This window comes from Odontesthes bonariensis, chromosome 14, assembly GCF_027942865.1.
Source record: "Odontesthes bonariensis isolate fOdoBon6 chromosome 14, fOdoBon6.hap1, whole genome shotgun sequence".
Taxonomy (NCBI): Eukaryota; Metazoa; Chordata; class Actinopteri; order Atheriniformes; family Atherinopsidae; genus Odontesthes; species Odontesthes bonariensis.
Window position 1 is genome coordinate 23,172,414 of NC_134519.1, and position 25,578 is coordinate 23,197,991.

The following is a 25,578-nucleotide window of genomic DNA, read 5'->3' on the forward strand; positions in this document are numbered from 1 at the left end:
ATTAACTGCAACAGGAAATCATCAAAGTCAGCGGTATTCAACGCCAGAAAGGCAGGAATGTGTGCACAAACTTCACTTTAGAACAAAGGGTTTATAGAACCAACATCATCCAACTTACTCAAAAGCTACAAATGTTAACTATAAAGACAAGGGGGGGGGTTAGAATCTGCTATTTGCTTGCCATTATTTTCTACTAGCAAATCTGCCAATCTTTCATTTTTAAGGAAGGGTTGAGTGCGTTGATGCATTGCTACAAATGGCTACCTGCAAAATGGGATGTCAGTGTCTCTTTATGTGACAGAAACTGTCTGTTTCATTGCCTCGAGGCAAGATGAGTCTGTCCCTCTATCTGTCTTCCTCTGTGTGTTTCTTACTCAGAAGCATCCGCCTCATTAACCACCATCAGCATTTTGTTTCACTGTGTGTTATTTGGATGAATTGAGAGGGAGGCAGGGAGCCATAAGTGTGTGTGTGTGTGTGTATGTGCATTCACTCGTGTATATATGCAAGCAACTCTCATTAAGCTGGAAAAACATTGACACTGTTGCCAGAAACCAGATCATATCTTCCCTCACTTTATATATCAAAGGCTTCCTCCACTCAACTCCCTGGAGTGTGTGTGTACGTGTGTGTGTTATATATTTATATACATATATATTATATGTGTGTGTGGTTCATAGAGAGAGACAGATGTTTGCTGATTCGTCAAGTTTGCACTGCAAACTCAGCCCAATTTAGCTGACAAAAACAAAAAGTGTGACACCACACAGATGCTCATAGTGACAGCCCACTCTTAATTTCCCCCCTTTTCAATTAAGGCTCTTTTCTCTCCGTGTTCTTCCCCTACCTACTCGTTCTTCTTTTCTCTTTTCCCTTTTTTCTGTTCTCTCATTCACAAACACTCAAACCAACGCTATGTGTGACTACACCGGCAGCATATGGGCAGGGTGTTCTTCTAGGGTTGTTTTAATTCTTACAGGCACCTCTGACTAAATGTCAAATTTCACGGAGGACACTGTCTTCTGCCAGTAAATATCAACTAAAAGCACTAAAAACCCCATTTGATGCACTAATGACGCTGTATATAATGTACATTAAATACATGTAGAGAGGAAAAAATCTGTTCCAACAGATTCAAAACCTACAAACACAGATGGGTTTGGCATTTATTGCAATGCAATATGGCACTTCTTACAACATCACCTCGGTGTGTCTATTTTACAATGTACAAACTAGATTTAAAAAAGGACCATAAATAAAACGCTTCATGTCGCTAATTCTCAGCATTAAACAAGAGACATATGTACAAACACAGGTGAATGACATTCTAATCTAAATGTCTAACTCGACAGAAACAGTAATTCATACAACTGAAAATATGAAAAGGAATAATACAAAAAAAACAAAAAACAGGCAAACCAGTTTGTTAGCACAATCGTCCAGTATGAAACCAGTAAGAGCTTGTAGTGATACATTCAGTCAGGCTCCTCCCACTCCCTCTTTAACTTTGCATATTAAGATTACTTAAAGGTAACGGACACCTTAACAGGGAGATTCCATGTTGAATGCATTCATTCCACATGCACGCACACATACACACGCACACACACACACACGCGCGCACACACACACACGCACACACACACACACACGCGCACACACGCACACACACACACACACACACACACACACGGACAAACATAAAAGACATTTAATTCAAGTCAAGCACAAAGCAGCAATGTAAAAAAAAGAAAAAAGAAAAGAACTTGGAAGCCATTCTGCTTATGCACATGTAAGCCTTTACCAAACAGATAAAAAAAAAAAAATAGGAAAAGCAGAGCTGGATACGAGGAGGAGGCATCAGTCTAAGCTCTCAGAAGCTCATTGCTATCTGTGGCATCGTCCAGATCATGGTTTATAAAAAACTCCACGGGATGGAAGTCCACAAAAGTGCTGCTTTTCTCTCTCCTCTTCTTCTTCTTCCCCTCACTGTTTCCTCTAATCCTTGTATTTCCACCGGTGAAAAGTTCCTCTAAAGTGCATGGATGAGGTAAATGAAATTCTTCTCAAAACAGGTTTGTAACTGTTTGGCAGCTCAGACTGGGACCATCGAGTGTTGCATGTGTTGCATTTGAGACAACATTTCTTGCTGCACACTAGCAATCAGTATGTCCTGATGTGACGGTGTGATTATTCCAAGTCTGTCCATCTCCCTGTTGGTGCACAGACAGACACATATGGTCAGACACAGTGTTTAAAGGATAAGCTTGGGTGTTATTTTCTTGCTATCATCCCCAGTTTCACAAAAACCTTTATGCAGGGTGGATTATGCTCACTTTGGTGTTCAATATCTGGGCTAGTGCTCACCTGTAGCACCTTATCATTACATCCTAACAGCATCTACCTACTAAGCTGCAACCATAACAAGATGCTTTGCTGCATTTTCCATCTTTAGTTGACTAAATGTTCTCATGTAGTTGTCTTACCAGGGATACTGTGGTCGAAAAAACCCTACTAAATTAACCTTTAAATAAAGGAAAAATTTTGTTATTTGAAATTAGGATCTTGCTCATATCAGGCAGTATAAGTACAGTACAGACTGTGTGAAATGATAGTGATATTTTACTCTCTGGAAGCATTTACTCTCTTTAAGCAAATTATTTTTGAAGCATTGCAAGTTAAAATTCTTAAGTCTGATAGACCGCTGTAGTGGAAAACAAATACAACTGAAAAGTTAAATGCCAAAAAATGCAACCTCTTAAGACCTAAGGCTGAACTGAATAAGCCTTAGGCAACCCTTTAATGACTTTAAGGACAGCCTATAAATCAGAGCTTCATCTCTGTATTATACAGATAAAATAGGTAATATTTCTTTCACAAGAATATTCACTTACTGGTGTGTGAGAGCCAGGAGGCTGTCAAGGCTGGTGTAACCAGCTGCAGCGAGGGTGTCTCTGTACCTTTCCAAACCAATGGACTGCAGCCATTCACACACCGACCCCTGTGGCACACACACTTCTGGTACAACCGACACACACACCTCTGAACCCACACCGGACTCCAACATTGTGCTTGATGGTCTGTAAACAAGAACAGTAAGGTCACATCCTAATTGAGAAAAAGCTGCTCCAAAGCCTGAAAATGTAGGTGGGTGTCTATGAATGGCTGCGCCTGTCTTTTTCACTTTCTGTGTTGAGTTTTTTGGCTGTATGAACATGTAGATTATGTACCTGTCTCCTCCTGTGCGACGCAGAGTCCCAGGGTTGCGGATGAGTTTGTCCAGCATGTTGAGTATCTGACTGAAGGTAGGTCTCTCTGCCCGATCTCTCTCCCAACAATCCAGCATGAGCTGGTGCAGCACTACAGGACAGTCCATGGGAGCAGGCAGTCGGTAGCCTTCCTCTATCGCTTTGATCACCTAAGTGAAGGACACAAGTGAAGGATTTACATATTTATTCTTTTATTGGCCAAAGGTAACATTTTGTAAAGCTGTAAGCCGGGTCAGAAAAATGTCAAGAAAGTAATTTTTTTAATGCAGCTCTGCTTTTAGCTAAATGCTAATGTTGGCAAGCAGACATCTACCTGATTCCAATGACAACGCAACCATACTGATGTTGAGTATAATTTTCAGTACGTTCGTCTTCACCCTTGGATGACATCATACAAACTTTACCAGTTGCACAAAAAAGGACCAACTTAGACCTGCTTTTGCCTCCATTAACAAAAAACCTCTGTGAACTGTGACTGTCAAAGCGTACACTGAAAACCAAAGATGCATACAATGCAGTATTGAACTGATTGCTAGTTATTATGTCAGCACAGTGTTTCAGTTTATTTATGAATTACTTTATCGTTGTTCTCAAAATCTCACATCTCACTGACTGCAGCTGATTTAAATTCTTTGCAGCCGTAAGCAGCTCCACTATATTCCGTGTGCACTGTAAATGCATTATGCACACTGACCTGCAGCACACTCACTCAAGCAGATGCATTCAATTATTTTCCAACATGAAAATACTACATACAAATATGGGCTGAGGAGTAACGCTGGTTCTTGACTTGTGTCTGGTAGGGAGAAAAATCTACTCTCCTTCTTCTCAGTGTTTCACTGAATCAAAGCTCCTTTCACATAGTTATCACACTACAATGCTGCAAAGAGGACCCCCTTGTCATGCTGAAGTGCAATTGTGTCCCAGGGTGTGATTTCATATCGTATTGCCGACAGTCTGGAGTCTGATGTGTGACACGCTGACTGTCTCTGGTGCAACAACCCTGCTTCCCCCGTGTTTGTGTACATTTCACATAGAATTGCGAGGTAAATAAAGGCCCAACAGTCCTGCTTAGAACAAGCAATGTGAAGGGGCTAAAAAGAGGCGCTTCTGCTAATTCTCCATTCGTTTATCATTAAAAAAAGCAAAATGGGAAGTGGACAAAATAGCTCACTCGGAAGGTTATTTGCTGCAAATGAAATCAATCATAGTCACACATTTCTAGCAGGCCGGCTATCTGACCTTTCTCACTTTGAAGAAGAGTGGTCGCTTGCGTTGCAAATTTGCTCTAAAACAAGCCTTTTCTCTCAGATCGTTCTAATGGTGAAAAAATGCAAACTATATCACCTAAATGTATTCTGAGAGAGTGCTTGGTTCGATGAATTAACCAATGCAGAGCATCAGTCAAGCCTCACCATTTATCTTCAACAAAATGGCATGTGTTTGGTCTGCAAAACCTTGGCTTGCTGCCCTTATTTCAGGAGGTTTCAAGGCAAAGCTTTTGCATTTTCTAAAAGTGTGGAGGTCAAAGACACTGATCAGAATGCAGGGCACACAGTACAAAATTTATTTCCCTCATACATGCTAAAGAAGCAATACCAGTTTAATTTATTCTCCTTTTTAAATGGACTCAGGCTAAATCCCTTTTGGTGAGCGAAGAGAGGTTGAAGTTTAATTTGACTGCCACAGAAAGTAACAACACATATCTTATGATTATGAAAAATTCCATTAAACGTTAAGTCTGAAATGACTATATAAGGACCAACCAACACTTGGTAAAATAATAAAAATTGTTGGGCAATTACATACTGCACCTTTACCTGTAACACATTTTGATATTTACTATTCATCAATCTTATCTGTTACATTTATTACATTATGCAAACATCTGTTTATGGACTAAAACTAAAGGTAACATGCTATAAAATATATATTTTTTTTATTCAGGAAGTAGCCTAAGTTATTCTTTTGTCTGTGTGAGGGATCATAGAAATGACTCACATCTTGGTTGTTCATGTCCCAGTAGGGCCTCTCTCCATATGAAACCACCTCCCACATGACAATGCCATAACTCCACACATCGCTGGCCGTGGTAAACTTCCTGTAGGCTATGGCTTCTGGAGCCGTCCACCTGATGGGGATCTTCCCGCCAGGGGAAAGATAAGAACCAGTGGCCTCCTGAAACAGCACAACAATCGGTTCAGTGAATAGCAGAATGTTCTTTACTTTATCATCTAATTAATTAACTTAGTGGATCATCTCTCCCACTGAAGGAAAAATTCAGCAGTTTGAACAGTTACACACATGTTCATGTGTTTTCCAAATTCTTCAATAAACTTGTTTCCAATTCACGACAGATCTTTTGCTGCCATATGTGTGGACTTGAGTGTGAAGATGTAATAAAACATTAACAGCCTGTAAATATTTGCATCATAAAGAATAATGGTTGAACAATGAATTTGCAATAAGTTAATCACAAAAATATAATATATATATATACATATATATATATTCATATTATATATATATTTTGTTCATGCTCGCAGAATCTCAGTGTGTGCCTTACCCTTGTAGTGTAGGCGGCCTCGGGGTCGTCCTCCAGGACTCGACTCAGGCCAAAGTCAGACACCTTACACACCAGGTTGCTGTTGACCAGGGTGTTTCGAGCTGCCAGGTCTCTGTGGACGTAGCTCATGTCTGACAAGTACTTCATACCTGAAGCGATGCCACGCAGCATCCCGACCAGCTGGATCACTGTAAACTGGCCGTCATGTTTCTGAAATGTCAAGATTACAGTGAACGTGGGCTAACAGAAAAAGATATTATCTTTTTTATTTTTTATTTTATCTACAATTCGGCACATGATTGGCATTCTTTCAAACATGCTCCTCAGATTAAATTTTTAGAACAGAAAATGATGGAACAATGAAATCCACGTACACGAAGAAAAGCATCCAGGGATCCATTTTCCATGTATTCCGTGATGATCATTAATGGCTTGCCTACAGGTGAAAATCAATAGATATTATGATAAAACGCTATCAAAAAGGATCAGCAAAAAACCTGAACAATTGTACTACTCACATCTGGTGACGACACCCTCCAGTCTGATGATGTTTGGGTGGTCAAACTGCCCCATGATGGAGGCCTCAGATAGAAAGTCTCTCCTCTGTTTGTCAGAGTATCCCGCCTTCAGGCTCTTGATGGCCACGTAGATCTCCCTCTTTCCGTGCACACGCAGACGACCGCTGCACACCTCCCCAAACTCTCCTACACGCATACAGCAAATGGCAGCATCAGCGCCAAGTAAGCATGTGTGTGTGGGTTTGTGTGTGTTTGAGCGCCAAAGCCAGACTCACCCATGCCAATAACCTTCTCGATGTGAATACTGCTAACATCAATCTCTTTGGCAAACTCGTGGATGGCCTGGTCTGGGTCTTCGTAGGTAAACGGGTCCACATAAATTTTGACTCCTGCAATGGAAGAGAGGCGGGAGAGGACAAGAAGCGAGGGAGGAGAGGGATGAATGCAAGGGAGGGTGAGAAATACAAGTTGTATAACTGCATATGTTATATAAATGTCTTTGAGAAAGTGTGCATAATGTGTGTGCAGGAAGTTATGGAAAAAGGGAGTAACAAGAGCATCTATCTGTCTCTGCAATACCTGGGTTCAAATGTTTCTCCTCCTCTGAGTCTTGCTTTGTTTTACTGTACTTGCTCCTCCTGATGAGATATAAATGACGGACATTTAACGCACAGACACGGAAGATGAGCAAGTCTAACAGAGCAGTCCTGTAACCATTTCATTTCTTGTGTGTTTGTTGGGATTTTTTTTTTTACAGTTAAATGAAATGACAGAAGTGTGCGTGCCTCTCATTGTTTCTAGCTTTGCGTGCTTCTTTTCTTGAAGGGCTGCACCTTCATTTTGTTTTAAAGGCTTCGCTGCAACAGAAGGCGATGACAACAAGAACAGAGAGCGACAGGCTGCAGGGAAGCTCAGAGCCACCAGATGAAAGCATTTCAGGCAGAGAGGGAGGAGGGGCGATGCCTCAGGTAGCGCGAGATAAAAGGTGTTTTCTATTAAACAAAGAAACTGTCTAAAACACCTTTGTGGCTGGGCAGGTGTGTGCGTGGGTGAATGTGGGTGTTTGTGGGCACCTGCGCAGGCATGAGTGTGCACGCCAGTGGAAGCAGACACACAAGCTGGGCTGCTGAAGACAGTAATGACATGTCAGGGACAAAGGGATTATCACTGTCTCCGCTCTAATCCCCTTTAAAAGCCGTGTGTAACGCACTCACACACACATGAGTCGGTAACACAATATTAGGAGAATAGTAAGTGTTAAGGGTGTGCATTGCTGCGGTTTGGTCAAAAGCAGCAGTTACAATAAAGGCTGCACACACGTTGATGTCAGACACCTTCATGGGAATCTTAACCAGCCTAACAAGTCTAAGAGGTGCGCACGCCTGCCTGTATGGGATCTGTTACATATGTGCGTGTACCTGCGACTGATGATGAAGACAGCTGCAGAAATCAGCAGTAAAACTACAACCCCGCTAATAGACAGAAGCAGGAAGGCTGAGTTAACTCCTTCTCCAATCAGAGGGAAGGGATCTGAAAGGGAGGGGAAACGAGGTCACCAACCAAAAACTGGTGACTTGATCATGTAAACATGAATGCATTCTTTTTAAAAACTACCGAGGGTTATTATCTGAATACCTGAATTGGTGGAAAATTCAAACGGAGCACAATACTCTCCATATCCAGCAGCTGTACGAGCACGTACATGGAACACGTAAACAGTGAGGGGGTTGAGACCCGTGACATCGACACTCCGCGAGAAGGTCCTCATTATGCGATAGGACCTCTCTCTCTGATCCTGATTAGAGAGGACAAAAAGAGGGGTCTCTTTTCATTGCCTGACAGTGAGTGCATCCTCAATGTCAGTGAAATACAAACAGCTTGCCAACACATTGACATTCACACGGCTGTCTGAGCTGCATTAACCTGTAACTCACCTTTTCATAGAACTTGACCTCGTATTCCAAGATGACCCCGTTGGGTCGATCCGGCTGTTGCCACAACAACGACAAACTGTGCCTGGTGACATCAGTGACTTGGATGGATGACACACGAGAGGGAGCTGAGAGGGAGCAACATATGATTTGAGATAGAGCAAAAAAATCTTAACTTGTATGTTTAATGGCATAATAACAGTTTTTTTTCTTTCTTTTGGGAAAAAGTAACCCCATTTTGTGATTTTTAAAGAGTAAGTCAATTCAGTTAAATTTATTAATGTATCTCCTTTAAAGCTGCTTGCGAGATGATAGCTTCACAATCCTGCACTTGGCTAAAAGTGTATGTCTGGTACCTGTTCATCAACAAGTCCATTGACCCAGTGCACCTGACGTGTGACCTACATCTCTTTCCCCCCAATCCTCCGAGACAAGCCTCATTCTTCTGTCTCTCTCCTCTTACATCACTTAATTTTTCCCTCCTTTTATCTGTTTTTTCCCTCATTTGTGGCTGCTCATACGATGTCAGACCATATGGTGGTGCAGGTTGGACTTGACACATCCCAGGCACACTCTCATGCTGTGCGCACGCAGCAACTTATTTCCCTGGGGCACCTGGAACTAAGCAGGTGTTCTGGTTTCCAAATGCCACCATAAAGACATACAGCCATGACGGTTGAGATTTAACAGCATGTAAAAACAAAGAAAAAAAAAGGCTCACACTAAAAACTAATAGAGACCATGTGGGAGGAAAACCATACACCAGCTGACTCCTTCACAAGTAAAATGAAACACTTAATAAAATGCGGGTGATTTTTCGAGAACTTTTTTAAAAAAGCGTTGATGCTAAGAAAAACTCAACTTTAGGGGCACCAATGCTTTCAAACCTCAACTTATGCTGTTCAATCACTTTCCAGTTCATTATCATGATTTGCCTTTTATGAAATCGAGTTTCCCTTCAACCATTTCTGTCTAATTGTATTGAAGTCAGTGATTTACAGTTGCTAGAATACTTTCTGACATTCTCTTGTGAGCTCCCCTATAATTAATTCAGTTGTTGTTAGGTGTAGGAGGACAGAGTAATAACTATGGCAACTATGACAGTGATAGTACAAGCAACAGTACCCAGCGGAGGGAGAAGGGAAACGTGCAAACTGGAAGCAAATATGTGATGTATTTCAACACAGACCTTTTTCCAAATGTATTACATCTAGTTATTCCTCATCAAAAACACCTAAAAGTCTTCAGTCATAAAAGAACAACACTGAAATTTAATTGGAAGGTATTGCAGTAAAGCGATATGAATCCCAAAGAGATTTAATATCTCTTTGATGGAATACAAGGTCGTAGACTATCTTCATCATGCGCACAAATATCTAGCTTGTGCATTTAATGTTGCCATGGTTTTACTCATTACTCATGGGGCTTTGGCTCTCTGTGGGCTCTCGTGCAGCAATTTGTGTTAAGCACATTTTTAAGCACGTTTTCTGTTGTTACTCTAGTCTACAAGCTGACACATCTGTCCCACACAAACACTTCTCCTTCTCACCGGCTTGATTAGTGGTGACGCTGACAGATGCACTCTGTGATGCCCCTGCACCACTGGCCTGGGAGACCCCATTGCGTGCGTAGACGATGAAAGTGTAGTGCGTGTGAGCCCTGAGCTCGCTCACTACCACCCTGGTGGTCTGCAGGCCCGTCTGGCCAGGAGAGAAGAGCACATCTGAGCCACAGGGCAGGCAGAGCTGAGAGCTGGAGATGGAGCTCAGACCAGACCGGGGGTATTCTCCAGGCCTGCCCTGAAAGACCCCTCTGCCCAGCTGAACTTCAGGTCCCACAATGCCCTGGTCTGACTGCATCCCCACGCTGCCATGCTGGGAGACGGTGCGATTCCTTGGGATGGCTCGACTGTCGGTCTGACTGTGGCCCCTGGTTTGACAGATGAGACACTCCAGACTGTAACTGGTGTCGCTTCTTCCTCCCAGTCGGCGAGGAGGGGCCCACTCCAGGACCACCGATGTCTCATTCACCACAGAGATGAGCTGCTGTGGGGCTGAGGGTGGCTCTGAGAAAGAAGCATTAACAAAACAAACCATATATATATGTATATATATATATATATATAAAATCACACATAGAAAATGGAAATACTGTGCAAGTGACAGAGGGGATATTTGGTGGTTGTGGAGAAGGTAGGGGGGGGGGGGGGTCTTGGCATGATATGTAGACATCTGGCATTACACTCGAAACCATATGGTTCTGACATGTTTTTGATGGTTTGGTTGTTTTCTTCTGCGGCATTTATTTTTTGTGTGTGAGAGAGACTGTGTGTACGTGTATGTTTTAATTTTTCCCAGGCCAAGGAAACCATGTGCTGTATATAGGCATAATTAAGTTTAAGACACACCGACCAAGGTCTCCAAATCTGTCACACAGACTGAGAGAGAGAGAGACAGAGAGAGAGTAAGGACATTTATTCACTTCTGAATAACTTCAGTTATCACTCCCAGACAGGATGTAGATGGTAGCTTAGTCATAAGTAATGGGATCATGAAACAGGGGTGGCATTCAGACACGTTTGTGTCTCCCTCTGTTTGGAAGAGATAGAGAGTTTGGAAAACAATGACCAAGCTCTTTCCTTTTATTTGGGGAAGAATGCATACACACATTGTTCGTATTTTCACTTGTGCGTTAACTGTTTGTGTGCGTCTGAGTCTGTGTTCTTACGGGTGCAGGCCATGGAGGGAGGGTCACCATCAGCTCGGAAGAATCCAGAGTGGCAGTCACACACGTTTGCCCCGTCTCTGAGTGAGTGGCTATGTGGAGGACACTTGGAGCACCCAGCATCTGAAGATTTGGCCTTATATAAACCAGCAGAACAGGCTGTAGAGGGATGCAGACAAAAAGACACTGAACACACTTCAACCAAAAATCCTTGGTAAAAATTGTAAAACTAACTCAAACCTCAGGAGAGATATACTTAAAGGCAGCTCTAAAATGGAGAGACATTTTACCTTGAACAGAACACATGCTGTATATAAAGCTACAAAGTGCCCTTTTCAAATGCAACTGGTGTTGTGTGGCAATGTTTAGCTTGCATTTTGTGATCCATGTGCATGTGCTACAAACATGAATGACTTGTGGCTTTTTGTCGTCCCGCTTTCTGATTTTCCATCCAAAAATATTTCAACTTTCAATAACCAATTCCAAAAAAATCGGAAAACAATTTGCAAATATCGCAGGGGCGGTTAGAGGCCAGAACTGCAGAGAATGAGGGTGCAACAAAAGCTGTTGATTAAAAGACTCACAGTCAAACCTAACACAGAGGAAAGCCAAACTGTGAATGAATTAACATGATTAATAGGCTAATGACAGAGCCGTGGACAATAGAAACTGACACTTTAACTAAAACAGTAATTTTTGGTATTTGTATTTTTAATAAGTTTATAGAAAATGAGGCCCACCCTGATGCAGGCTGCAACATGAGGTCTCGAGTACCCTGACCCATGAAACAGTCTTTATCATTTTGTGTATCGACTGCTTAGAAAGCCGAGACAATATGTTAATCAGCATTAGAAGCATTTGGATTCATGGACAAACAACTGTAAAGAAAGATCTTGAGGGAGAAAGGAGATATAGTGTATGGGGGAGGGACAGTTTGACTTCTTTTATCTTAAATTTTGATGAGCAAAGAATAAGACAACTAAAAGAACATTTACTGATCAGCTCCCACACACTGAGAGAACAGAAACCCTAGAACTGAATACATCAAAACTCCACGGCAGCCCACACAAACATAACTGACATTTAAATATATGAAAGAGGAAAAACAGAGAAAGGGAGAGGGTGACAGAGAGACAGTGGGGGGAGTGGAGGGAGAGAAATCTTCTCTCCGTGTGCCGAGGAGTTTGTGCATTGACAGAGCAACAATACAATAAATGAGTGCATAATTATACTGCTTGACATCCACTGGTGAAGCAAAAGAGATGGCAAAGAGTGGTTGGTTAGAGCAATCTTTCATTTCTATGTTCAATCTGAGAAGGAAATCCTTCATTTGTTTCCACAGCAGTCCGTTTTCAACATCTTCTTTTTCATCATCACGTGTCATTCATTCTGATTCCTACATCTCCCCATCCTTCCATCCTTTTTCACCCCCCGATCCTTTCACATTTCCAAGGGAGATGAAGACATCCCAAAGGGAGTGGATAGGAATGTGGGAATGGTGTGTGCGTGCTCAAATGTGTCAGAGTGCTTTATGACGCTCTCATCAGTAAATGAGAGGGAGGAAGTCTCCCCTGTAATCTACTCAGACCAACCATCCTGCCCCATCTGTGTGAGCCTCCACAGATTTGCTCTTTCACACACTCATTTGCCCTCCTTTTCACATTTCACAATCTCCCACATTCGCTCGCTCTGCACTTCCTCCTCGACCTCCACTTATCTGTCTTTGTGTCTCTGATAACTCTCACACACTCACTGTATCTCCTTATTCCCCCTCTCCTCTCATAGTGTCAAGCCACGAGGAGGCTTTGAAGCTGCCGAGCGTCACTCGCGGCTCCACATCCATACCAACTCAAATGACACCGCACACAAACATAGCTGACAGCCATGCAGCCGAAACCTGTAAATTCATAAACACATTCGTAGCCGATAAGACCGGCTTTCATGCTGTAAATGATTCCCCATATTGTGTCAGATGTTCTAATTAAATGCAAGATAAAACACAGTATATTGTCATTCTCCAGCTGTTCTGCACATTCCTTTGTTTGCAGTCATCAATGTGGGTAAGTAAGCCATGGGTGGGAAAGAGGGAATTAAACAGAGAAAGACTTAGAAGAGTATTTGAACTGTTGAGGACTTCGAGGTTGATTATAGGACTCAACAAGAGTCTGCTAGGGGGTAGCACACTGCCTTTGTCTCTGTCCCATCCAATTCCCTCTGCTTGCCTCCAACACAGAAGACTCAAGGATAAAGAGAAAGAAAGGTATTTGAAGCCATAAACTTCTGTCAGCGCCCTCTCATGTCTCCATTCTCTCTGTTTTCTGTAGCCTTTTGTCTCTTCTTTAGCGCTGATTTTGACAGGGGGGAGCGATGAGTGCTGGTGACCTGGAATAAGAGCTCATGAGGGCGTCATTAACCCAACATTAACCCTACGCTAGCAAGGGCCGTGCAGGAGCCTGAGCTCGACTAGTGAAGTGGGAGTGATGGGGACACATTCAAATATTCTGATAATACAAGAAAGGTGGAAACTTGAGTGGAAGTGTGTTTGCCTGAGAGCACATTAATATTCTGCCTGTTCGAAAAGGACAATAATTACACCAAAATCAGCTGTTTGGAGATTGTAAAGGATGGGGAAGGTTGAGTGGGAGAGACAACACGGCAAGAAAGATTGACAAGGAGCGAGAGATAAAGAGGTTAGGAGAAAATGATGAAATGATCAGGAGGAGGAGGGAAAGACACGGAGGGGAAGGTGCCCTTTGATTATTATCAGCACTGTCTGCATTTGCATACGCATTCTTCTGCTACCTAAAATGCAAATGCAGCTCATTGCAAATCTAACTAAGAGCCTCGTCGGCACACTGTATGCATACATGTGTGAGGGGGAGTGTGTGGGTTCTCCTTGACCCCGTGTTATCTGTCATCATCCCTTGTTCTTTCTCAGCAGAGGGGTGGAGATGGAGGAAAACCCCTGACTGCTCCAGTCTGACACCTGTCTGGCTAATGGATGGAGGGAGGGATGGATTGATGGATGGATTGATGGATTGATGGACTGTCACACAAGGAGGAGGGACACTATTAATCATTGGGGTCATGCCCCTTCTAATCAAAACACACAGAAAAATGGTGGAAATTATTTAATCCAAGACTTTTCCAACTGTATCTGCTTATTGAGTGGAGAGCCTGTTTCGTGTGTGCCAAATATATCTCTCGATTTTACGCATGAACCCGAATTCTACTCGACATCTGCATTTAAAACCTTAAGAATTATTCACAAAAAGTGGTGGTTTGATGAAGAATGTATGTGGACTGGTGAGTGTGTGTGGTTGCCCAAAGCCAACAGTGTGAACATTAGCATGTGAAAGGAGCTCTACAACAATAAGTCCCCCTCCCTATCAGGCTCACATCAACCCTGCCACCAGCGGCAACACCTCCCCTCCCACCATCCCTAACTGTGGATCAGGGGGAAGAGTTGGAGAAGAGAAAGGAGGGATAACGAGAGCAAGACAGAAAGAGGGAGAGCGAAGCCAGTTTGGATGCCAGAGCGCTACAGACAGCCTGATAGAGCTGGCAAAGCTCCTCTACATTGAGACCAACCTGGGAGACGGAGACAATAGCACACACACATAAACATGAGCGTGCACACTTTGTGTTGCATTGTGATGTTGGAATGCAAACCATTTCCCCCACCTGAGTTTAGCTCACTTCTGCCACTCCGGCATGTTTGCTCGCATTGTCACCTGCCACACACCAACACACACACACACACACACACACACACACAGACCCACACTTCCCTCTTTGTTTGCCCCATCCCACTCTTTTCTTGGCATTCCTGGGAAGTCCTCCAAACTTTGAGAATATTGGAGGGAAGATTTTGTTGGGCAGAAAATCAGTGACATAGCGCACACACATGCATTCTATCACGCTCACACACGTACACCCTAACACACTCTAAATCAGCAGTCCAAAAAATGCGATGCAATAATTAGAGGGAATGAATGCAGCGATTATGCACTCATTCTATCATCTGCTTACTCTTTCTTTCAGTCATCTCTCTTTCAGTGGGGCTGTCTTCCCCTCTGCTTCCCTGCTCTCTCTCTCTTTCTGTCCAATTGCTCTCTGCAGTTGACGAGACACTGCAGGTGCATTGGAAGGAAGCACGACCGTGAAATCTTTCTGGACATAGTGAGCTGAGAAGCACACACATGCAAACACGCTCGCACACAGAAACATTCCAGTCCTCCCAGGCAGCGAGCAGAGAAGAATCAGACGACAGCAAAAGGAGGCCGGTGGAGAGACAGTGAGACAAAAAGCAGAGGGCTCCTCTTTCATTCCACCTCTCCAGCCGTTCAAATTTCAATTTCTCTCTGTTGTCTCTCCTCCCTCGTTTCCGATCATTCTAGACGGATCGCAGCTGTCAAACTTTTGACGTCTTCATCTACTTCGGTCATGACCCTGCACTGGCCAGCTTAACTCTGTGTGTGTGTGTGTGTGTGAGTGTGTGTCTGAGGGGCTGTCAGTCACTGAGTTTTTGACGGCTTCATCAGGCTCAGTCATGACCTCAGTCTTAACCAAGGCTTTAGAAAAGAAGGGGTGTTCCCTCTCTTGTGTTTTCTCTACTCGTCCCCTTTGCTCCCGGTGACGAACCCCCCAGCAGGGGAGGAGCAGCTCTGTATTGATGCCTTCTGCTGTCAGTGGACTTCTCTCAACTCCCCTCTCGCCCCATTCAACAATCTAATCCCTTCTTCCTCTTCAACCTTCACCGCTCATCCTCTCCATCCTCATTATCCAGCAGCACTACTGAAAGTGAACTTTTCACGTTACTGCTTTGACTAAGTCTACTCTTAATTTAGCTCCGCTCAACAGGAGGTTTGGAGGATGCTAAACTACACTAACAAAGTAAACATGTTCTAAGTGTGCAACATTTTCAACGGACATGAAACAAAAAATAATTAGCAAAACTCATAAGCCCGAATAAGAGAACCTCGATGATTACATCTATTTAATAACTTATTTATTTATTGCTTTTTGTTTGTGTTTCACCCTGAAAGTCTGCATTGGCTTTGAGTTTTCTGGTATATTTTAATGGCTCTAGCATCAAATTGCAGACATAATTTGGCATTTTGTGAATTATGCAGAGTCCTGTTACAACCCTCGCAAATGTCTCACAAATGAGACTAGAGACAGAAGAAGATTAGCTTAGCTTTATGTAAAGAATGGAAACAGGTGGAAACACCCATCTTGTCTCCATTCAAAGGTAACTAAATCTGCCTACTAGCATGTTACTCATCCCAGCGGCCTCTGATCTTGTTCTGGCTTGTATTTGTTATAAAAGCACAAGAATGGCTCATTCACTTCAGAGGCTGACAAGTAGTACCAGGTACGAACTACTATAATAAATATAGCATTTGCTGTTGTGCATTACTGTGGAAATAAATTTGGTAGACCTAAGACTATTAAACACATTCCGTAGTTTCTGTGTTACCAATTCATTGTCATGAGGGTGTTATTTACTTCTGTAAATTACAGCTTTTAAATAGGGGAAGTGATCATGTCAGTTTCTCAAATCTTTCTCTGTGCTAGTGATAAAAATAAGTCTTACTGTATTTAAGAATTCTCCCAAATGTCTCTTATCCTGAGTTCAGCGCTGAACATTTTGGCCATACAAGTCTGGAGCTGTTTCCGACTGAATTGTAGGATGTTTCTATGCTGGAAGTTACCAAAAAGGCCCTACAGCTGAGACTAAATGATTACCCTTCGGCAGCCCGTACGTCTTTGTCTCAAAAAGCCCAAACCTGCTGACTCTGAACTTATTCTTCTCTTGTGGGCGGGTTTTTGGTCTATAAGGGTGTTTTTTTTTCCAAGATCAATTCTTGAAGCCTGCCTGAAGTTGAGAGCTGCAGGGCAAGTACACAAACACCCTGACATGTGCACACAGTTGGACCAGAATTTAGAACAGTGAAGCTCAGATTACACATACTGAGGGAGATTTTGCCACTGGTGAGAATGATATTACTTCACTGTATAGCAAGCAGTTGTTTGCTGCTGCACTCATATTTTAAATACCATATATACAACGCCCCCACAATTTTTTCAGCTGTTTTTTGCAGATTAATAAAAAATCACAGATGACACAAAGCTTTTTCGACCAGAATTCTGGCTTTGTAAAACACACTTTTAAAGAAATTGCTCTAATTGATAGTATTTTTTGTCAGATCATAGAGGAAAAATATTATGGAATCATTAAACCACGTGAATCCTAATTAGTGAGCTACTTTTTTTCAGCTCTTCCGGCTTTTATGACATGGCCATAATTCCTTAAAGCATGGATTTCGCTGAGGAAAAATATATTCTTTCTCAATCAGGTTTGAGCTTTCTTATATAGAAGCTGGCAAATCAGCTTTCTGGCACTGAGCCTCTGTCATGGTGTTTCGATGTCCATCTGTCCATTTACTGTAGATGTAATGACTACCATCTGTAGTGCTTTACTTGACATCAACCCTATATAACCAGTGACTGTGGAAATTTGCTTTTTCTCAAGCAGTCATCTTTATTTCTTTAATTTGACCTTCACTAAGCACTAACCACTGAATACCACTTTCATCCAATCATCCACAGTCCATGACTTTAGCCCACTGTGGCCATGTTTTCTTCTGTTTAGCTGTTTTCAGACAAATTACTTTGACATCTTTGTTGGTCGACCTGAATGTTTCCCTTTTGCAACCTTCCCATTTTGTTTGCACACAGCTGACTGGGAACAGCTGACATTCTTTGTCATACTCCTAGTTGAGTTATGTTCTTGAAGGAGCTCCACAATCTCTTCCATTGTTTCCACTGACAGCTCTTTTGATGGAGTCACGTTTCCTGTCGACCAGCCAGGTACAACAGCTCCTTAAGCTCTGTAAGCACTCTCTTTTACTGCAGACTCATTTGCAAGATGATTCCATAATTTGTGTCTCATGATTGCACGATTCCATACTTTTCTCCACTACTTGATGTGGTAAAAAATAATATTTCCATTAATTACAACAATACCTTTAAATCAACTCCACGTTCTTTGCCAGGCGTTGAAAATAGCCTTTTTAGAACTCAACAGTAAACACATGACTTCTCATTTATGACCCCCATACAAAAGCCCCAATGCAAAAACAACATGTAGTCACTGCACAGAGAGTAATATGAACTATTTCTTGGCCAGGAGCAATAAAACAGCATATTTCCCATAATACTGAACTATCCATTGAATCAATTAATTGGTTTTATTTATTGATTTATTAATGTTTTACAGCTCAGATCGAACACATTCTGTTATGAGAGGTGTCTTTGCCAAACTTTGTTATGTTGTCTTGTCAGAGCTTGCCAGAGGATTAAGAAACCTTTTGACCTCAGTGAAGGGGAAAGAAACGATTGTTCTACCAATTTACCCACAATCTTGCTGTGGCCTCACCCTTTCTTTTGGCAAATATTGAACTGAAAATGGGAGTGATATTGAGGCGTCTATCTCACATGGTAGGGCCCGAGATTTTGCTGAGCAGCATCCTGTGTTCATCAACACTTAGATGAAGAGGCCACTGAGGCAGCTGCTCCCCGCCAACAACCCGACAGGCAGTTTGAGCGAGAGAATGAGAGCAGCAGATAGATAGATGGCACTACACATCTGCTGGAAGTTCAATAGAGTCAAGGGGAACTCCTAAATCTAGTTGAGAAGGAACATCTTTCAGACCTCAGGGACCACCCCTCAAACCTCCTCTTCTTTTCACAAGGAACAAATGAGTCAGTCTGGGTGAAGTTTTCAGAGAATATTTTTCACCCAGAGTTTTGGCTTCATTCTTCTCATTGGATTGGAAAAAAAAAAAAAAAGTCTTTCCTCCGCTCTTTATCTCCAACTGGCACTGAACTGCATCTCTCTCTTTATGTCCATCTCTTCGTCTTTCCCTCTCCTAGCATCTCCTCTGTTCTCTCTGAGTTATGAGTCTGTTTGTTATACAATTAGCCTGCTGGGACAGGCTTAATAAATAAAACTGAGGGTGTAGATCAGCAAGTCATTCTCCCTCGTCTCTGTACTGGTCCCTGTCCATCTGTATATGTGTGTGCGTGTGAGTGAACATATTGTGTGTCTGTTGAATATGTGATTGAATAGTGGGAGTCAAGGCATGTCGTAAAAAGTGCCTCCACCATGTCTGTTGTCCCCCGTTCACCCCTTTCTTTGTCACAAAAACACGCAAAATAAGAAGTCTTCCCAACCACAGTTGTCTCTTTCACATATTACACGTCATCCATGCGACATGCATGATGGCGAGACGTGTGAACAGCTTGCATGTTTGTCAACATACAGCTCAGATCAAATTTGTTAGTTGCAAAAAGATATTTTTGACCAGATGGTTGTGGTTATCTCAGCACACCTCAAACTGAGACTTAAGAGCCTCTACAGGTTCTCAGTGTACAGCATGAAGACTGTTTACAGCCCGCAAAAGATCAACCTGCATTCATTTCTGGTCCAGAGGAGCCAAACAGGAAACAAGCAGCCTGGGTCCCAACAGTAACAAACTCCAACTCTTAAGCTCACTCATTAACAAGTTCCATCTCATGTGCGTAAGTGACACATTATTACTTGACTGGGCACAGTTCTTTGAAATTTTCTCATCCCTATCAGGTTGCCAAGTAACATGTGGAAACACAATATAATATAATGCATTCATTAGTTTCCTTTACAGATGCTGCAAAAAAGATTTGAATGCTTTAAAAACAGTAAGAATCTGGCTATTTTCCATCTTTGTGTTGTGCTTAACTGTCTCTAAGCTACAGCCTTGTGAGAATGGTATTCATTTTCTTATTTGACTGTTGTCAATAAAGCGAATAAGTGTACTTCACAAATACTGAACTAAACATCTGGTGAATGGTGATTTCTAATAAATATAAGACTGAAAATACAGTATATGAATACATAATATTTTCTATGAGAGTGTGCCATGGTCATTGCAGATAAAAACAACAAAAGAAAAAGCAGCCACATTGCTACAGTTGAAAGGTTGGATCAACTTATTCATACCACACCATCTCTTGTATTTACAGTACAGTGCAAAAGTGTTCAATCTTTGTTTTCTCATGAGTTTTGGTCCCTACCATCTCAGAGAAATATTAGATTTTTTTTACTGAATCTATGAACTTGGGCTTTTTTTCTTTGTTAACCTTCAACGTCTTTTATAACCTACAATTGCCTCCATTCAAAGTATGGGATTTAAGATAATACACACTGCTTTAAATCACTAACAAAAAATGCATTGCTTACCACTGCTGCGTTAGATATATATTTTTAATGTTTTTTCTTATCTTGCAGAACATTTTCCGAATCCCATTTGTGAGAAAAAAAAAACCCACCAAAATATTTTTTTCAGCAGGTGTTGTTGATGTTGTTGTTGAACTGCAAAGTCCAGCTTTGCTGTTACTACCTGGCACGCTTGTGAGAGCCCCTTTAACACACAATTTCTAAATGTATTCCTTGGAATGCATTGAAACTGTACAATCATCAAGTTGGTGTTGATCACTACACAAACTGAAATTTTCCATTATTTGTGAGTAGCCTGTTTGGCTGAGTGTCAATGATTGTTGATGGGGCCTCAAAATTCCAATACAAAATAAGCTAATATTAGAAGCCTGAGACGGGTGAGTCAGACCATTAGGAAAACAAGAAAACCATTGCATCCAACATCACCTACCTTTACACGCACCGCCCTTCTCTTCATATCCCGGATTGCAAAGACATCCACCAATAGGAACCAACCACTCTCCATCAGCACCACAGTACATTTTAGGCTCCTCTCTTTCTTCCGATTGGTTGACACAGGACCCTCTGACCTCCACTAAGGAAGATGTGTCAGCCCCAGTGATGGTGTCGGGAAAAGTTGCCAAGTTCCGAATGGTAAGCGGGCAGGTTTTGTAGAAAACTCTGACAGAAACCAAAGCAATGCAGGCGCCAACGTCCTGAAAAGCCAGGTAGAAGCCTTTTCGCGTTGTGACTTTCACATCTCGCACCTCTGTGTTCAGTTTCATGATGCGGTCTCCAACATCCACCTGAATGGCAACAGAACGGAGCTACTTTAACGGAATGTGCAGTAAAATGTGTCAGCCCTGATTAATCCAATTTGCTTGTTCAATTCGCTTGAAGCGGGAGCATCAGCTGAACCATTACTGATCTTCCCATTTTCAGCACTTGGCTCTCGTTCAGATGAACTTCTATTGATTTCAAAAGCAGAAGAAGCTTTAATGTCTGCATCACTTAAATCAGAAGACATTTTAGGAAGGGCTGAGCAAAAGCACCCTGCCAACATTCCTGGGACAGCTAAACTGACATCCAAGATAAAAGAGCTTGTAAACTAAGTAAGAAAATTACAGTTGAGTGCCAGGGGGTTTTATTTTCCACATCGTTGCAAATTAAGGGTGAGTGGAGGAGGAAGGACGAAGAACTCAAAGCACTGACTCAGTTGTTCGGTGTTACCTGGGTGAAGCTCTCGTCTGCTGCCACTGTGTCCACCTTCACGAAGCTGCTCTCTTTGATGTAGCTCTCTCTGTCTTCGTTTGACTCGTGATAGTACAGATTGAATGTCTCCTACAAGACAAAAGCGTTGTTATAAAAAAAAGAGAGATCGAGCCATCTAATTATCATCATCAGCATTCTTCTTTTCTCTTAATAAGATAATGACTCAAAGTGAGGTTTGTGCTTGAGCTGTAATACATTTATAAAAGGTCCATTAGCAGCTGGCTGCACATATAATCATTATGAAAGCTATCACGTTTTTGTCTATTTTTGCTATGACTTTCTCCTGCTCTCAGGTCATACAGTGATCAGTGTGCTCTGTCAGGAGCCGATAAGCATGCTTTCATGTACCTTGCAGGTACCAGTGACCCCTGGCAGGCTGTTGCAGTCTCTCAAAGTGAACTTGACCTCGACGTAGACCCGCTGAGCTCCGGACCGAGGGATCCAGTCTGTCCTCAGCCAGTTGTTTTGATTAGGTTCCAAGACGTTACACACCTGGTATGTCCTTATGGGGATGTTCTTCTCATCCATGATGCTCACTTCCTCCCACTTCAAATAAACACATTAGTATTACTACATTAGTAAAGTCAACATTTTGTTCTACCTTAAAGACAAATTGGGTTTAATTGCAGGTTATCATTTTACCAGAAATCTTTAGATTGAATTCCAATTTTCCAGGAACTTACTGGTTTTACTTCATGTTTCATGTAAAAGTTAACTTGTAAACTATAAGTAGATGCTCTTTGAAAACCCAGATTTAGGCTGTGTTGAGTCACCAGAGGGTGGCAGTATAGGTAGTGGTTTTAATTCAGCACAAGAAGTAGTTGTACTAAACAAACATTGAGGAGGAGAAAACAACAGCTGCATTGGAGACTCAAAAGAGAAAAATGGGGAGAGCTCTTCTTCAGGAATTACTTTAATGTCTGGGAATATCTGGGATGTAATATTAAATTTGGGAACTTTGGTCAGTCACATTTTTTTTTGTTTGCCTGCTAAGAGTGAAGGGAGCGGGTGAGACATGCCATTTTAATCTTTGTCATGTGAGACATTATTTGTAAAGTTGTTTTCCGCTCCATTATGTGCATTTCAAATCTTCTTTAAAGTAGACAAAAAACACCTCAAGTATATACATATATATATATATATATATATATATATATATATATATATTTTTTTTTTTTTTTGCACAATAGAGGAAGTTTTGTCGACTGCCACCATATCTGTTCACCTTCAATGTGAAGCAATCAACCTGACTAATAACAGCTGGTTTTCTAAAGCTTAAATTTAAATGTTACTGACACTAAAGTTTCAGATTAGATGCAGATGAGGTTCCCACAACCAACAAAGAAGGAACCCCTGTGGCAGCTGTATGTGATTTTTATAAATTTGACAAAAGCAAAAGTACAAAGACAACCTGATTAGACAGTGAAAACAATGTTTCAGTGTTGCTGTTTTTCTTTTAACATGAACTGAAACTGGAAGAATGAAGCTGTAGGCTTTTAGACATAAATATTATAGTAAAGACCACCAGAACACTTCTGAGGAGGAAAACTTGAGCAACATTTTGTACTTGTTAATGCGTAATGTCCGGGATCAAAAACATTTCAGATGCTGGTGAGTATTCTTTTCACTGCGTTCATTTAAAACATTCACAGCACAGCATTCTGCTGTGGACAGCGGTTCCCATTTGTTTTGCGTTCAAGGTTTCTGCAGACACATTTCCATACAAGTGAAGCTGGCTCAACCTTCACTGCACCATTCATCTCAATAGGGCCGATTATTTGCCTTGTACTGTGACCCTTCAAATGACCGCTGAGCCTCCCAACTCTAAATTGGCTTTTTATTGCCACTGAATAATAATCTCTCTCCCTGCGAGTGAAAGCTGTATACACACTAAATGCACCATGTCCAGAGAGAGAAAAAGACAGGGAGAGCCAGAGAATGACAGAATACGTGTGTGTTTGGGGCAGAGGAGGTGTCTGTGTATGAGTGTGTGTCTTGAGGTGATCGATATGTCATCTATGCCCCATACAGGCTTCTTACAGACATATCATTTTTAATTTCCAGGACAATATAATGTTGAAAATTAAATCAATTGGTGTCATATAAGACAATAAAGTTTTATTGTGACTAATACACATTAGAAGGATTTCATAATCCAGCCCTGCTGTCAGCCTCAAAAATACACCAGCTGTCTGGTCTTCCACTTTCTGCTCTGTATCAGTATCTGCACGCATTGTGGGTGTTTTGGAGATTCTGTAATGTTTTTGCAGGGTAAGTATACATTGAACAAGACGGCAATATAAAAGCTGACATGAAGTATGATGCCTCCTTTGGAGTTTTTGTCAGCAGACAGAAATCACAGCTGTCAGGGGGAAAGAAAGCTTTGCACTCATCCCAACCGTAAAGAAATGGGAGTTTTGCATGTATGTGTGTGTAGCTAAGGGATGAGGAAGGCAGGGGGTGCTTGTAATCAAAAGCTCAGTACGCACAGACCAAGACCTTGTCAATCAAGCAGTGTGTGAGAGAATGAGTGCATGGTGACTGAAAAAATAAGAGTCAAGTTCACCAGTAATGCTTAAACCAACAAAGCGGGCTAAAAAAAATCTCTGAGCAAAAGATAAAAGATGGAGGGCATGTTGCTGCGAGATCACAATGACAAACAGTACAAAATCCTGGGAAGATGAAATATAAAACAGATATCTCCAGGATTTATTTTGGCAACTGCTTAGTAGTACAAATCCCTTAAAAATGACACCCACCATCAAGCTGGTTTATGCTTTTGCTTGTGCCAAACACAACGCCAGCAATCTCATATTAACACTTAGGCTTGGTGAACAACAGCACATTGCAAAAATCTGTGGGATGATTATTTACAGGTTCCAGACCAAGTGTGCATAAGTATGAGTATGTGTGCGCGTGTATGAGAGAGATGGAGAGAGAGTGCGTTACAAACAGTGTAGGCTATCTGAAAAAAGAAGAAGAAAGCTCCTACTCACCCCTCCCTCTGAAGGACTGGCTGCCCATTTCAGCTCTCCTGGAACTGTCCTGGTATCCAACAGGGTCACTACAAATGCACACATATGCAAATGCCAGTGATTTAAGAACAAACAGTCCACGGTGCTTCAAAACATGACAATTACGCAATGACAATTAAGTAGGAGAACTTTTTTTCTCCACTAGATCACACTAAACAAGGTTAGTTAACAACTAACCTTGTTTAGTGTGCACGACATAACATTAGACACGAATATGTATTGTAAAAATATAGAAATATACGTATAGAAAAATTAATTTGAAGGGTTATAACTGAGAGTTTGTCTAAAACATCTGTTTTACAATAAAATTTAAAGGGGGCGCTTCACTGAACATATGTGGAAAATTGTCAACACTGAGGGATTTTTTAACCGCACCATAAAGGGAAAATCATGCAGTTGAACTCATTCAAGGCACAACTCAGCCGGGATCCAGGACAAAAAGCAGCGACTGATAAATGTTTTTAAAATCCAACTTTTTTTCCTTTTTCATTCCTGCATATTTTCCCTGCTCTTTGACCATCCCAAGATGATCCCAGGCGCGCACGGAAGCGTCAGCGGAAGACCTGAACTCGCAGAGAGAGACGATTCGCCTTCTCACTTACCTTCGTTGGATGGATAAATCCTCGTCCTCGAACTTGAAACTAGTGTTATTATCCAGATGTACGTCGAAAATGTTTGCCATAAATTTGTAGCCATGTGTGCCGTGCGGAATCGTGTGAGTTTCCCGTTGACTCTGCGCGCTGGCTGAAGCGGCTCCATCCCGGTGGGAAAAGTGTGTGTGAATGAAAGCAAGTGTGAAAGCGAGTTGGATGCAGCAGCGGACACTGGGGCGGTCTCTTACACTTAGAAGCTTCCCTTAATGGTAAATGACATGTACCTAATGACATACAGTACTGTTGTCCATATTAGCGTCAGTATGCCATCCCTCGAGTGACATTTGATAATGTCTGAATAGTCGAGATTAGCGGCACCGCACTTAGATTAACCGACAAAATGTCAAA

General features: G+C 41.9%; 1 protein-coding gene across 1 annotated transcript; it reads right to left on the bottom strand.

Moving 5' to 3' along the window:
- Window positions 1–1,161: 1,161 nt before the first annotated feature.
- On the bottom strand, window positions 1,162–25,578 carry LOC142399159 (ephrin type-A receptor 4-A-like). The gene is made up of 19 exons (XM_075483650.1): window positions 25,180–25,578; window positions 24,539–24,606; window positions 21,891–22,088; window positions 21,501–21,611; window positions 20,722–21,076; window positions 11,012–11,167; window positions 9,834–10,349; window positions 8,288–8,412; window positions 7,989–8,148; window positions 7,772–7,883; window positions 6,933–6,991; window positions 6,629–6,742; window positions 6,354–6,539; window positions 6,210–6,271; window positions 5,836–6,045; window positions 5,271–5,447; window positions 3,231–3,418; window positions 2,895–3,080; window positions 1,162–2,213 (listed from the first exon to the last, which is right to left on the bottom strand). Exons 1-19 carry the CDS (start codon window positions 25,334–25,336, stop codon window positions 2,096–2,098), a joined length of 3,258 nt encoding a protein of 1,085 aa, XP_075339765.1. The 5' UTR covers window positions 25,337–25,578; the 3' UTR covers window positions 1,162–2,095.